This window comes from Stenella coeruleoalba (genome assembly GCF_951394435.1).
Source record: "Stenella coeruleoalba genome assembly, chromosome: 3".
Classification (NCBI taxonomy): Eukaryota; Metazoa; Chordata; class Mammalia; order Artiodactyla; family Delphinidae; genus Stenella; species Stenella coeruleoalba.
This window is the reverse complement of record NC_137148.1, coordinates 161,723,680-161,736,849: the sequence shown is the minus strand read 5'-3', so window position 1 is coordinate 161,736,849 and position 13,170 is coordinate 161,723,680. Positions and strand designations below refer to the sequence as shown.

The following is a 13,170-nucleotide window of genomic DNA, read 5'->3' as shown; positions in this document are numbered from 1 at the left end:
TTGGTGTGTGTGTGTGTGTGTGTGTGTGTGTCTTGGTGTGTGTGTGTGTGTGTGTGTGTGTGTGTGACGTGGAGGCAGAACGGCAACTGGGAGGCTCTGGGGAGCCTGGAAGAGACATCTGTAGTCCAGCCGGCCCCCGGCCAAGCCCTTTCTGTGAAGCACAGAAAGAAAAGGAAATTAAAGGGGAAAGGGGCAGGCCCCGCAGGGGTGGTGGGAATTCCTGTCGCCTCCAGCCTCGCTGGGCGGGTGGGCGCACTGCCCACAGAGGCCTGAAATTCTGGCGAAGGCCACCCCCCACCCCACCCCCGCCCCCGACCTCGCGCCCCCGCCGGCCGCAGACCACAACATCCCTTCCCCCCGGAGATTCCGAGCACCAGGTGTTAGCCCAAGCAGAGAAAGGGTGGGGTGGGGGTCGGACGCGGAGACTTTCTGGAAGAGGAAGCAAACACAATCCATCATGCAACTGTGCAAAGAAATGCCCCAGGGTGTGTGTGTGTGTGTGTGTGTGTGTATTGCGCAGGGGCGTGCCCCCCGGGTGCAACCGGCCCCCCATTATTGCTTCTGCCGGGAATGCAGGGGGGTGGTGTCGAGGGGCGCCTCGAGGGCGGCTGAGCTACACAACGTCCAAGGCCGGAGGTGGAGGGGAGGGCCTTAGAGAGACATCTTGGCGAGGCTGCGGAAGGGCAGAGGGCAGCACTGGCCCAGGCTCCCGCCGCGGCCCGGCGGGGGTTAAGGCTGGAGCTGGGCGAGGGCGGGGGTGGGAGTGGAGTGGGAGAGGGAGGGAGAGGGAGGAGGGTCTGGCCGTGCGGCCCCGCGCTCCGCCCTCGCCCCTCCCGCCGGCCTGGGCGCCGGGCGCCGCGCACGGCCACCCATGTCCTTATAAGGGCGGCCGTCGCCGGGGCAACGAGCGCCCGCCCCCAGCCCGCGGCGCGCGCCCCTGCCCCCGCCCCCACCCCCCGCCCGCCCCGCGAATGGAACGTTGTGTGTCAAACCGGCCGCAGCGCGAGGCCGGCGCGCGGGGTCGGCGGCGGCGAGAGCGAGGCTCGGGCCCAGGCACAGGCCCAGGCCGGGCGGGCGCGGCCGCAGCGGGGGCGGCAGCTCGGGAAGCGCCTGCCCGCGGCCCTGCAGGCCCCGAACGGCCACCGGGGGACCTGGGGGACTCAGGGGGCGCGGTGACCGGCCCCGGCGCGCGCCCGCCGCCCCTCCCCCCCGCCGCGGGCGGCCGAGCAACTTGCGGCCAAACTTTCCCCCCGGCCTCCCGCACTCGGATGGCAGCCCGCTAAGTTGGCCGCAGCCCTCGGCCGAGCGGCGGCCAGGCCAGAGGGCTCCCCCTGCGCAGCCTGGGCCGGGCCATGGCCCGAGCTCCCCCGCCGGGGCCCCAGGGCGGCGGGGCGCGAGTCCCCGGGGCCCCCGGCCAGCACCTCTAGCGCGCCCCCCCGGCCCCGGGCCTGGCCCCGCGCTCGCGTGGGAAAGTTGGCCTGGAACCGGCCCGACCAGTTCCTCCCGGGCGCGCGGACCGGCCGCAGGAAGTTGCTGCAAAACTTTTTTGGGGGGTGCAGCCGGGTGCCCCCGGCGCGCCGGGGCCGGATGCGCGCCGGGTAGGGTCCCCCGGGTCGAGAGGGGTGCCCCGAGGGAAGAGCGCGGAGGGGGCGCCCCGGCCCTGCTGCCCTGGGGCTATGGCCATGGTGACCGGCGGCTGGGGCGGCCCCGGTGGCGGCGGCGGCGACACGAACGGCGTGGATAAGGCGGGCGGCTACCCGCGCGCGGCGGAGGAAGACTCGGCCTCACCCCCCGGCGCCGCCAGCGACGCTGAGCAAGGCGACGAGGAGCGGCCGGGGCTGCAGGTGGACTGCGTGGTGTGCGGGGACAAGTCGAGCGGCAAGCACTACGGCGTCTTCACCTGCGAGGGCTGCAAGAGCTTCTTCAAGCGGAGCATCCGCCGCAACCTAAGCTACACCTGCCGGTGAGCCCCCTATCAGCGCACCGCCGCCGGGCACCCGGCCCCGCTGTGGGCCGGGCCTCTGACCTGCTCGGTCACCTTGGGCCTGGCGCTGACCTTCCCTGGGTCTCCACTTCCCGTCTGAGATAGGGGCACAGATCCTTTTCCCCCTCTCCATTACATTCTTGGGATTGTGTATACTGACGGCGCTGTATCGATGCAGGTCCCCCCTTCAGGTGGTCCCTTGCGGCATCCGCCCTAGTTACTTGCTCCCCCTTCCTCCCTTCCTTTTCTCCGGACAGGGGTCAGCTCCGCGCGGGGAGGGGTTGTGGTGCTGTCAGGGGTGGGTCCCTGACCCCAGGGCATCCCTTCTCTTGGGAATCTCGGCGCGTGGGGTACCCCGCGGGAATCAAACGTGGAACTTGGACTGTGGGGCTCACAGTGTCCAGGGGCCATTGTCTGCGGCCGCGCGGATCGATACGGCGCGCCCTTGGGGTCAAATATCACTTCCAAAGTCGCTCTGACCACCGAGGCTGCGGCGGGAGCGAAACTGGGGTGGCACAGGGCAGCCTTCTTCGCGTGGGGGCCCCTGCTGTGGGGTTGGGCCTGCTCACCGGGGGAACCCCCGCCCCCCCCTCACCCCAGCCCTGGCTCACCCTGGGCTTTGGGTCACCGGAAACTCCTGCTCGAGGTCCGGGTGGGTGGCGGGATTTGACCGCATCTTGGCTGCTCGCCCCCCCACCCCCACCCCCACCCAGGAGTTGGTGCAGAGCTGGGCTCCTGGAAAATCCCTGAAACTTTGGTCCGCTCTGAGACAGGGTGGGCATGAATGTTTCCAAGAAGCAGCCCTGGACTGTCCTAGGTTGGAGTCCCCGCTGACAGGGTGTGGCCGTGCTAGCTTCTCTCCTTAGTTCTGGGGCATTAGGTGTGGGGGGAGAAGCCGCTGGCATTGAGTGTCCAGGCCAGGGCTCCCTTTCCCACCACTCTTTGGTGAGCCTCCTTTTGCTCCATTGACAAGCCCCTACTCTGCATCCTCCAGGAGCATGCTTGGGCTCTGTAGAGCCAGTTTGGAGAGTCCCATTTTCCAGATGGGCAAAACCGAGGCCCAGAACGCTCTTGGTGCCTGCCCTGGGTCACCCGGGGAGAGACCCTGCTCCACTTGGGGCTTAGCAAGGGGAACTGTGGGGTTGGGAAGAGAGGGGCAGCTGAGTCTGGGTCAGGGTGTCCCCAGCGAGAGCTGCTGGTGGAGGGCTTGTTGGCAAGGCCACTGGGCGGAGCCCCAGGCACCTGAAGCAGGAGTTTGGCCCCAGGTCCAGCCTGTCTGGGGTGGCTGTGTGTGTGGGGGAGCTGGCTTAACTCTCTCCTCCAGTGCTAACTGGGCCACCAGACTTTGGCCTCATTTTTGCTGCTGGAATAGCTGCCTGCTCTCTGGCCAGGTCTTTAGGGAGGGCAGAGGAGGGGCTCAGGTAGTTTTGGGGTCCCAGAGGCTCCCTGAGAGTGGGAGCAGGGAGCACCAAGGTCGGGGAGAAGGGCCATGGTTTGGGGCTGGCAGGTTCTTCAGAAGGTCTCTGCTGTGTGACCTGGTGAAGTCACTGCTTCTCTCTGAGCCTCAGATTGATTCAGCAAAGTCCCCTCAGGGCCTGGCCTGGGTGATTTGATGCCGGCCCCCTAGAAAAGACCCTAGCTCCAAGCCCAGCCCTCTCCCAGTTTGGGGGAGACACAGGTGTCCCCAGCTTGTGCGGTGTGGGTTGGGCCAGAGGGAGGGATGGTCTGCGGTCCCAGGAGGGAACAAGGGGCTCTGCCTAAGGGTCAGAGAGGAAGGCCACCGGAGGTGGGCCTTGAAACATGAGGGGTTTAGCAGATAGAAGCAGAGGGCACTCCTGCAGAGTGTAGCTACAGCAAACACTCAGTGGCAGGTTTGGGGGAGCAGTGATGTAAGATGAGACCACCCAGGCATAGGAGAAGTTAGAGGTGAGTGGGTCTGAAATGCTGGACTGAGGTCAGTGGGGAGCCATGAAGGGTGTGTGAGCAAGACAGGGCTATGATCCAATTGGACTGGAAGCCAGAGCCCAGGGAGGAGGCTGAATTGGACTGTGGGGTTCGGCGAAGCATGTGCTCTTTAGGTGGGATGACAGGTAGAACTTACTGTTTCCTCATCTGGAGGGACAGAAGCTCTGTCCTGACTCTACAGCTGGGGAAGTTGAGGCAGAAGGCTCAGGGCCTCTCCTGAGGTCTGAGGGCCCTGAGCCAGGCTCCTGCCTGCCTGCCTGCCCCAGGCCTGGCTGTTTCCACGCGGCTGCCCAGGACCCTCCCACTGCATGCCTGCTGGGCTTTGTTCTGGTTCTGCCTGAGCTCCCTTTGCCCTAGTAAGGCCTCTTCCTGGGGGCTCAGGCTGGTGGGACACAGGGGCCTGGGCTCAGAGGCTGGCGCTGCAGGACACAGAGGCCTTGCAGAGCCTCAGCTCTCCTAAATCTGCCACTGGGACTCGCAGCTGGGGCTTGGGTCTTGACGCCCTCCCCCCACGCCCCCAATTTCTCCAGAATGAGTGCATTCCATGTAGAACTGGCCTCTGGCCTCCCATTTTCAGATGAGGAAACCAAGGCTCAGTGGAGAAGTCACAGCCCAAAGATCAGGGCTGGGTGTCTGCAGTTGAGATGTGTTTGATTTTTAACTTCATTAAGTGTTTGTTTTACTTTGTGACTGTCTCTAGGTACCCTCTTGGTGCCCAGCTGGGACTCCAGGGTGTCTGCCCCAAGCCTGGGCCTCAAAAGGCCCTGAGCCCAGGGTGGAGAGAGATAGGGAGGGAGCACAGGGGCAGGGGCCGGGGAAAAGGTGCTGGGGACATTTGAAGAACAAAGGCCTGAACCTTCCTGCTAGGGACTGACCCTGGATGGGAACTCATTGCCTCACAGGGCGGGGCCACCTGTCCCATCCCTGGAAGAGGCAACAACAATCCCTGAGGGCCACCCAGAGGAAGCTTCTTGGACTCAGTTAGGAATTGGACGTTCTTGCCAGAGAAGGGGTTTGGGATCTTAAAGGGGTACAGGAGTTCATTTGTTCATTCACTCATTCGTTCGTTCATCGTTTGTTCGTGGTGGCCTTGTGTAGGGCAGTAATGCTGGGGCTCCACAGTCCTGTGACCCCCTAGAGGACTGGCCTGGCTCCTAGTCTCTTAGTCAACTCACAAAGCCTTGCTCCCTGACCATGTTCCTTCTCTGCTCTCACATTGCCCTTGGGACAAAGAACCTGACCCTTGGCCTGACAGTGACCAAGTAAAGTGAAACTATTTAGGCCTTCATATTTTGGCATTTCCAACCTTTTGCCCTTTTTGCCCACTCTGCCTGGAACTGCCTCTGTTTCCCTGGGGAATTTCTGATCATCCTTCAAAACCCAGTTCCAGGGCTTCCCTGGTGGCGCAGTGGTTGAGAGTCCGCCTGCCAATGCAGGGGACACGGGTTTGTGCCCCGGTCCGGGAAGATCCCACATGCCGTGGAGCGGCTGGGCCCGTGAGCCACGGCCGCTGAGCCTGTGCGTCCGGAGCCTGTGCTCCGCAATGGGAGAGGGCACAACAGTGAGAGGCCCACGTATTGCAAAAAACAAAAAAAAACAACAAAAAAACAAAAACCCAGTTCCAACATATCCACTCTGGTGTGCTCTTCATCTGTGGCACTCACCCGAATTGTCCTTTCCTCTTTGCAGGCCTAGCCTCTGTGCCACTTTGGGGCCACTTGCCCAGCCGAGGTTGGTGGGGGGCTGGTGGTTCTCAGGGGCAGCCTTTAAAGGTGTCTCCCAAGGTGGCTCCAGGGGCAGGATGTGGGTGTCACGGTAACCCCCATGGTGACCTCTGCATGCCCACAGGTCCAACCGTGACTGCCAGATTGACCAGCATCACCGGAACCAGTGCCAGTACTGCCGCCTCAAGAAGTGTTTCCGGGTGGGCATGAGGAAGGAGGGTGAGTACCTGCTGGGGTGGTGCAGGCAGGGGGTGAACAAATGGCCTGCCCTTTGCTCCTTCTTTTGGGGTCTGGGAGCTATGGAGGGCGGGGTCTGGTGCCTGCTAACCTCGTTACCACCAATGATCCTGAGATCCCGTGGGCCTGGGTTTGGCCCTGGGCTGGAGGAATCCAATTATCCGTGGCTGTCTGGTGGCTGCTGCAGAACTGGGATGCAAGGGACTCCCTGACTCCGGCCCATTTTAGAATTGTTCTTCCCCCACCCTCCCCAGTTCCTCCCCAGGCCCCACCCCGGCCTCAGAGGCAGGTTCCCTGGCCCTGATACCCTGGTGACCCCCCTGCCCTCTAGCCAGGCTACCGCTTTCTGAACAAGGATGTATTTTTTTATTTGATTTGCTTTCCCTCCACCCTCCACCCTCCACCCCCTGCCTTGTGTTTGCCCAAGGCAGGAACTCACCTGACTAAGGCAAAGGGCAGCTTACCTTTCCGCCTGACCGGGGCACTGGGAGCCAGAGGGAGGCCCAGCCTCTTGTCCTTGCCCTGGGGACTTGGGTGGATACATGCGGGGCAGCTGGGTCTAGAACTCCACCAAGCACTCTTAGAATTCAAGTGGAACTCAGAGACTTGTACATGGGTGTCTGGGCTTGGGAGCAGAATCTGGCCCATTTCAGTGGTGGCCCCTGTGCTGGGCTTCATGTCTCTGCCTGGACTCTCATGAGCCAGGCCAGCAGTTCTTCCCTGCATCTAACCTGAGTCTCTCCTGCTCTAAAGATGGTTTCTCCTCTGCTGGGCCTCTGTGGGAGAAGCTGGGACAGCTGCTCAGACTCTTTCTCTTAAGACCGTCTCGTCACTCCCTTTGGTCATTTTAAGTGTGGGGGTGACTGTCTCCCCCCCCCCCCCCCCGCCAACCTGGATTTTATCTCCACTTGTTGATCTGACCTAAACTCCTGATATACATCTTATCAGGGCTTCAGATCTGTAAAGTCTCGGGGTGGAAATAATAATCTCAGGTCATGCCCCAAGCACAGCCCCTATCTCAGGGCCTTTGCACAGGTTGTTCCCTCTGCCTGGAATGCTTGCCCAGTCACCTGCATGGCTTCCTCCCTTGCCTCCTTTAAGATTTGCTCAAACAACACCTCCTCAGAGAAGCCCTCCTGATTACCCTTCGCCATCCCCTCTTTATTTCAGGCCATCTATCTTGCTTTATAATTTACTTGTTCCTCTATCAGGATGTTCTCCTCAAGGTCAGAGACTTTTGTCTGTCTTGGTTTTTGACATATCCCCAGTGCCTAGACCAGCCCCGAAACCCATAAGGTGCTTAATAAATGTTTCTTGGCTTGAGTTACTATCCATTTAGCTCTTACTAAGTGCCAAATGCTATTCTAAGCAAGTTAGATACATTCTCATGTAAATTCAGTGATTGGTCTCATCATCATCACCATTTTTATTATCAACTGCATTTTTTATAAATGGGAAGACAGCACAGAGAGCAATAGAACTGTGGTTGGGATTTGAACCCACAGTCCTGGCTGAATGAAGAGGAAGAGCTGGGGAAAGGGGTTCTCAGGAAGCGGGAACAGCAGGTGCAAAAGGCCCTAAGGTGGAAACGTGGCTGGATGGTGGAAGAATGGTGGGGGTGGGGTTTAGAACCAAGTGGGCCCGGGATTGACTGGGATTCACTATCTCTCGGGCCTCATCTGGCTACACCCATTTGACAGATGATTCTGAGACTTCGAAATCACATGGAGCAAGGCTTGAATCCAAGCCCCTGTTTCCCTGATCAGCTCTGCTAGCCCCTGGCTCCCACTTGCATCCCCCTCCCCATCTGCTTCGTGGTGGGTTGACCAGAAGTTCATGGAGGTGGTGAGACAGGGCATTCCACCTCATTAAAACTCATTAATTAGTCTCTGCCTGGCACCCAGCCCAGTCAGCCCCTCCGCCCCTCCCTCTGTGGCACAGGCCAGGCTGGCATGCAGCCACCTCTCCCCTCTTTGCACCTCAGCTTCCCTCTTCTCACCAACCTGATCACTGGGGGCACTGGCCAAGGCCAGCAATTGGTCCTCCCCGCTCATAGGCAAGGTTACTGATGGAATCACATGTTTACTGAGCACTTGCTACTGGCCAGGACTCCACTCTTAGCACTGAGGTCACTGCAGAGACCCAGAGAGTTGAGACCTGCTCTGGGGGGCCATGACCTGGAGGGTGGGGCTGGGAGGTCTCTCCATAGGAGAGATCAGTGCTCAGCCCATACTGATCACTTGTTTTAGGGGTAGGCTGGCCATGTGCCCCAAGTCCTAGGAAGGAAGGTGATCGCTCCCTGGACCCATTCTCAGGTCTTGGACCCCTATGATTGACAGATGAGGACATGATTGACAGGTTTAGTCTCCCTGGCTGCGGAGGAGAGCTCACACAGTCCAGTAGGAGGGGGCCAGGTGTGAATTAAATTAGCCCTCACCCAGTGGTCCCATTCCCACCTGGGAAGGTTCCCCCTGTCCCAGGGTCATGGCCCTTCTCTGAAGGAAGTAGGAGTTGGATGGTGGCTGGACATGGACTCAGGCTGAGGGCACAGGGCAGAGCAGGGTGGGGCATGCAAGACCTTGGCCTCTGTCATCCCAACAAGCTTTGTGCCCATGAGGTGGGGATTGGGGGTCCAGGGAAGGGCTGAGCTGGGGGGCTTGGAGGGGAGGGGGCTGAGTGACCCTTTGATAACTTTATCTCCTCCCCTTATTCCTCCCTACTTGGCCCCCCGCCCACTCTCTCCGGGTACCCACCTTCCCCCTCCTTCCTTCCCCCCCCACTCCCTTTTCCTCACACCCCACTCACCCCTCTCTGGTTTCGCGTATTCCTCAATCCCCTTCCTATCCCATTTTCGTCACTCCCTCTCTCCCATCTTCTGATTCCACCCCTCCCTTCTCCCCTCCTCCCCTCCCTCTCCTGTCCCTCCCTCATTTCCTGCGGGGCTGGCTATCTCCCCTCTTCCCCGCCCCCCCCATCTCCATCTCCCCCTCGCAGCGGTGCAGCGCGGCCGCATTCCGCACTCGCTGCCTGGCGCCGTGGCAGCCTCCTCGGGCAGCCCCCCGGGCTCTGCGCTGGCGGCGGCCGGCGGAGACCTCTTCCCGGGGCAGCCGGTGTCGGAGCTGATCGCGCAGCTGCTGCGCGCCGAGCCCTACCCTGCGGCGGCTGGGCGCTTCGGCGCGGGCGCAGCGGGCGCGTTCGGCGCAGGGGGCGGCGCAGCGGGCGCGGTGCTGGGCATCGACAACGTGTGCGAGCTGGCTGCGCGGCTGCTCTTCAGCACCGTGGAGTGGGCGCGCCACGCGCCCTTCTTCCCCGAGCTGCCGGTGGCTGACCAGGTGGCGCTGCTGCGCCTCAGCTGGAGCGAGCTCTTCGTGCTGAACGCGGCGCAGGCGGCGCTGCCCCTGCACACGGCGCCGCTGCTGGCCGCCGCCGGCCTGCACGCTGCACCCATGGCCGCCGAGCGCGCCGTGGCCTTCATGGACCAGGTGCGAGCCTTCCAGGAGCAGGTGGACAAGCTGGGCCGCCTGCAGGTCGACTCGGCGGAGTACGGCTGCCTCAAGGCCATCGCGCTCTTCACGCCTGGTGAGATGACCTGAAATGGGGGGCTCTGAGGCCGTGGGAGGGGTGGGAGGGAGGGGTGCGACCTAGATCCTGACCCTGGCCCCGGCCGCCTTAGCCCTTCACTCCCTGATCCACAGCTAGCCAGACTTGTGTCCCTGAAAGCGCCTTGAGCGTTGATGGGGGACAGTGGAGGAGGTGATGCGGGCGGTGTGACACCCTGATGGCCCCACCCCCGATCCCAGGTCTCCCTAAGAACTTCGATCCCTGTTCGGACCCGTGACTCACGGCCCCACAGCCTCTCTCCCTGATTCCCAGGCTCCCTGAGACCCCCCATCCTTCACCCCCTCATCAGGGTACTCATCGTGCTCAGTGGGCACTGACAGCAGAATGACAAGTGGGGGGACGCGGGAGGAGAGGTCCCCCCACCTGGTTCTGGCCCTCATTCCCTGATCTCTGTTGTCCTCCCCAAACCCTCTGACCCTCATCTGCTAAATCAGGGTTCTCTTCTTGTTACTGACCACTTATGGAGAGCTGCCAGGCAGGGGTGCCTTGACACCTGTTACTGACCACTTATGGAGAGCTGCCAGGCAGGGGTGCCTTGACACCTGGTTCTGGCTTCCCCTGGGCTCTCCACTCCCAGATTCCTGGGGCCCCTAGACCTCTGACCCAGGGCTCCCAACCTGCCCCCTGACCCGCCTCCAGGGGCCACCCCTCGCTGAGCTGGAGAGGGTAGGGGGTGTGGCTTGGAGCCCCTCCCACCGAGGGGCGGGACTCCGAGCGGAGCCGTGTGCTTCCTTAGGTGTCTTTGGTAACCGTCCAGCAGCCAAAGCCCTGCTTTATTCCAGGGAGTGGCGCAGCTGGCTCTGCGCTCTGGAAGGAGGCCCCACTAGGTGTCTCCTTGGGGCCAGGGATGCGGGAACCAGACACAGGCTACTCCGGGAGGTGGCTTTCATCCAATAAATATGGCTTTGCCCCTCCTTATTTCCCCAGGAGACTTTCTCTGCCCCCATTCATGGGGCTGTCATCTTCACTCACATCGCAGGCCCCTCTGGGGTGTCTGAATACCCCCTCTAGGCTTTGCTTTCCTCCCCAAGTCCCCTCCCCAGCCTCTTCTTCCCCTTGAGCTTGATTAGAACTTGTCTCCCTGCTAAATGCTTTAGTCAGGGCCCCTCCACCCTTGAGACATCACTGCCTGCACCCCTGTGCCATCGTCCTTGGATGAAGCCACCTTAATATTTCTTGAGGACCAACACTGCCATTTGTGCCCTAGGCCCCCATCTCCCACCTCCTGAGTGCCCTCGTTCTGTATCAACAGCCCTGAGTGGTGCCCCCGCTCCCCCGTCAGCCCTGGGGTCCTGTGTCCTCCCGCCACCTCCTCTTCTGACCTTTCCCTGGTCTCCCAGATGCCTGTGGCCTCTCAGACCCAGCGCACGTGGAGAGCCTGCAGGAGAAGGCCCAGGTGGCCCTCACCGAGTATGTGCGGGCCCAGTACCCATCACAGCCCCAGCGCTTTGGGCGCCTGCTGCTGCGGCTCCCTGCCCTGCGTGCCGTCCCCGCCTCCCTCATCTCCCAGCTGTTCTTCATGCGCCTGGTGGGCAAGACACCCATTGAGACGCTGATCCGAGACATGCTGCTGTCGGGAAGTACCTTCAACTGGCCCTACGGCTCGGGCCAGTGACTGGACAGGGCCGGGTCTGCAGACCTCCAGGGACACATGCTCAAGCCTCCAGTGGGGGCCCCCAGGCAGAGGACCCCGGCTTCCCTCCTCAGACTCCTGTTTTTTAAAGACTGTGAAATGTTTGTGTTTTTTGTTTTCTAAGTGATCATGAAACCAAAAAAGACTGTCTAGGCTCCAGCCAAGTCTTCCCCAGAAGCCCTGGTCAAGATGAGGGGCGAGACTGAGGGTCCACTCCCAGGACAGCCGTGTCCCTTGGTGCCCCAAGCGTGAACTCATGGTGCAGTGGCTTCTCTGGTGTGATGGACAAAGTCCTGGCATCTGGACTGGAGGGGCAGCTGCACCCGGGCAGGGGTAGCGTGTACCAGGCGGATCCTCTGGACACGTAATCCACGTTGGACACTACATGATGGATGAATTAAGGCCAATAATAAAGAAGTTTCCTACCTGCACAGCCTCTGTCATCTTTGTGAGGGGAGGGTGGCACGGAGGGCGCCCTACCATGGCTACCCACTCCCAGCCATCTGGAACACCCACAACCTAACAACAGCCCTACTTTCTGTTTCTGTTGGACAGTTTTGTGGGGGATCTGCAGCTGGGGGCAGGAAGGGGGGCCCGAGGTCAGCCAGTGAGTCTGTAAGAGTTGAGCTTAGCAGATGGCTCAGGTTTGAATTCAGATTCTGGCTTAGGAGGGTGAGCCTCATAGATTAACATGAGCCTTAGACCAAACACTTGTTTCTTTTCTTGGCCGTGCCACACGGCTTGCGGGATCTTAGTTCCCTGACCAGGTATTGAACCCGGGACCCACAGCAGTGAAAGTGCCGAGTTCTAACCACTGGACTGCCAGGGAATTCCCTTTATTGTTTTCTTTGGTCGGCCCTTAATCATCTGGGCCCCAGTATCCTCGGGAGAAACATCTGGGGCTAGTTTTGTCACATGATCTCAGCCCAGACAGAACCCTCCATTTCCCTGGCCACAGCGACTGCTTTAGGGAGGGCACGTGGCCCAGAGCTGGCCAATGAGATTCAATGGCAGGGTTGGGAATTCGGAGGATATCATTAAAGCAAAGCAGAGCCAAAAGAGAAAGACCAATTTCCCTGCGTCAAGCCATACCTGAAACCCTCGGGTGTTTAAGTTCCATGAGCCCAGACTTCGCCTTTTGTGCCTGAGCCAGTTTGAATTTGGTTTCTTCTCACATGTAACTAAAAAAAACTCCTGTTTTGAAAATTGGCACTTGGAAGGTGAGGACCTCTAAGGACAGACTTTGAAATGAGGACTTGAGTTGATGTGCAGTGATGCAGCACCAGGGAGCTTGCCACCCTGTCCTCGGAAGTCTGTGGCTCAGCTCTGTGGTGGGAAAGGCACCTATGGAATGTATTGCCAGGACTGTGGCTCTAGGGGATGGCTAGAAAGGGCCCAGATCGTGGTGGTGGGTGGCATCTGTTGATCCTGACAGGTCTTGTCAGGCAAAGACAAGCCCTTTATCAGAGATGCCCCTTTGAAAACAGTGAGCAAAGAACTCAGGTCTCACCCTGCAGGCTAGGCCAGTGCTCAGCCCTAAGGCAGTCCCAGTCCCCCAGAATGCTCTCCACTGGCACCCCAGGCTCCCCCATGTCTGTCTCGGAGGAGGTCTGGGAAGGCGGGGAGGAAGGAACGAGGGTCTTTTGGGTGTGCCCTGTTCCCGGAAGGGGACTGAGGTGGGAATGGGAGGGAGAGGCTACTGGGCTCTCCCATTGGTGGCTGGGCTGGTTTCTAATCGGTAGGTGTTTTGTGAGCTGTACTGTGCATAAGTGAATGTCTGTCCATTCCAGTTGGCCTGGACAGCAATGCCCCATTTCTCAGATTCACAGAACATCTGTGGACTGACCAAGACCATGGTATCTGTCCTGCTTCCAGTCGGCCAGAGACTTGGATGCCTGTCCAGGCCTGTCTGCTGAACTCCTACTTCTCCTACAAAACCCTACCCATATGGCCTCTTTGGCAGGAAGACATCTTGAGCCTCCCTGGTTGTTAGGACTCTGCTGTCC

General features: G+C 60.6%; 1 protein-coding gene across 1 annotated transcript; it reads left to right on the top strand.

The window, feature by feature from the left end:
* Positions 1–969: 969 nt before the first annotated feature.
* NR2F6 (nuclear receptor subfamily 2 group F member 6) lies at positions 970–11,595 on the top strand. Its single transcript, XM_079916946.1, has 4 exons — positions 970–1,963; positions 5,798–5,892; positions 8,905–9,489; positions 10,872–11,595. The coding sequence occupies exons 1-4, from the start codon at positions 1,677–1,679 to the stop codon at positions 11,144–11,146; spliced, it is 1,242 nt and encodes a 413-aa protein (XP_079773072.1). The 5' UTR covers positions 970–1,676; the 3' UTR covers positions 11,147–11,595.
* Positions 11,596–13,170: the final 1,575 nt, after the last annotated feature.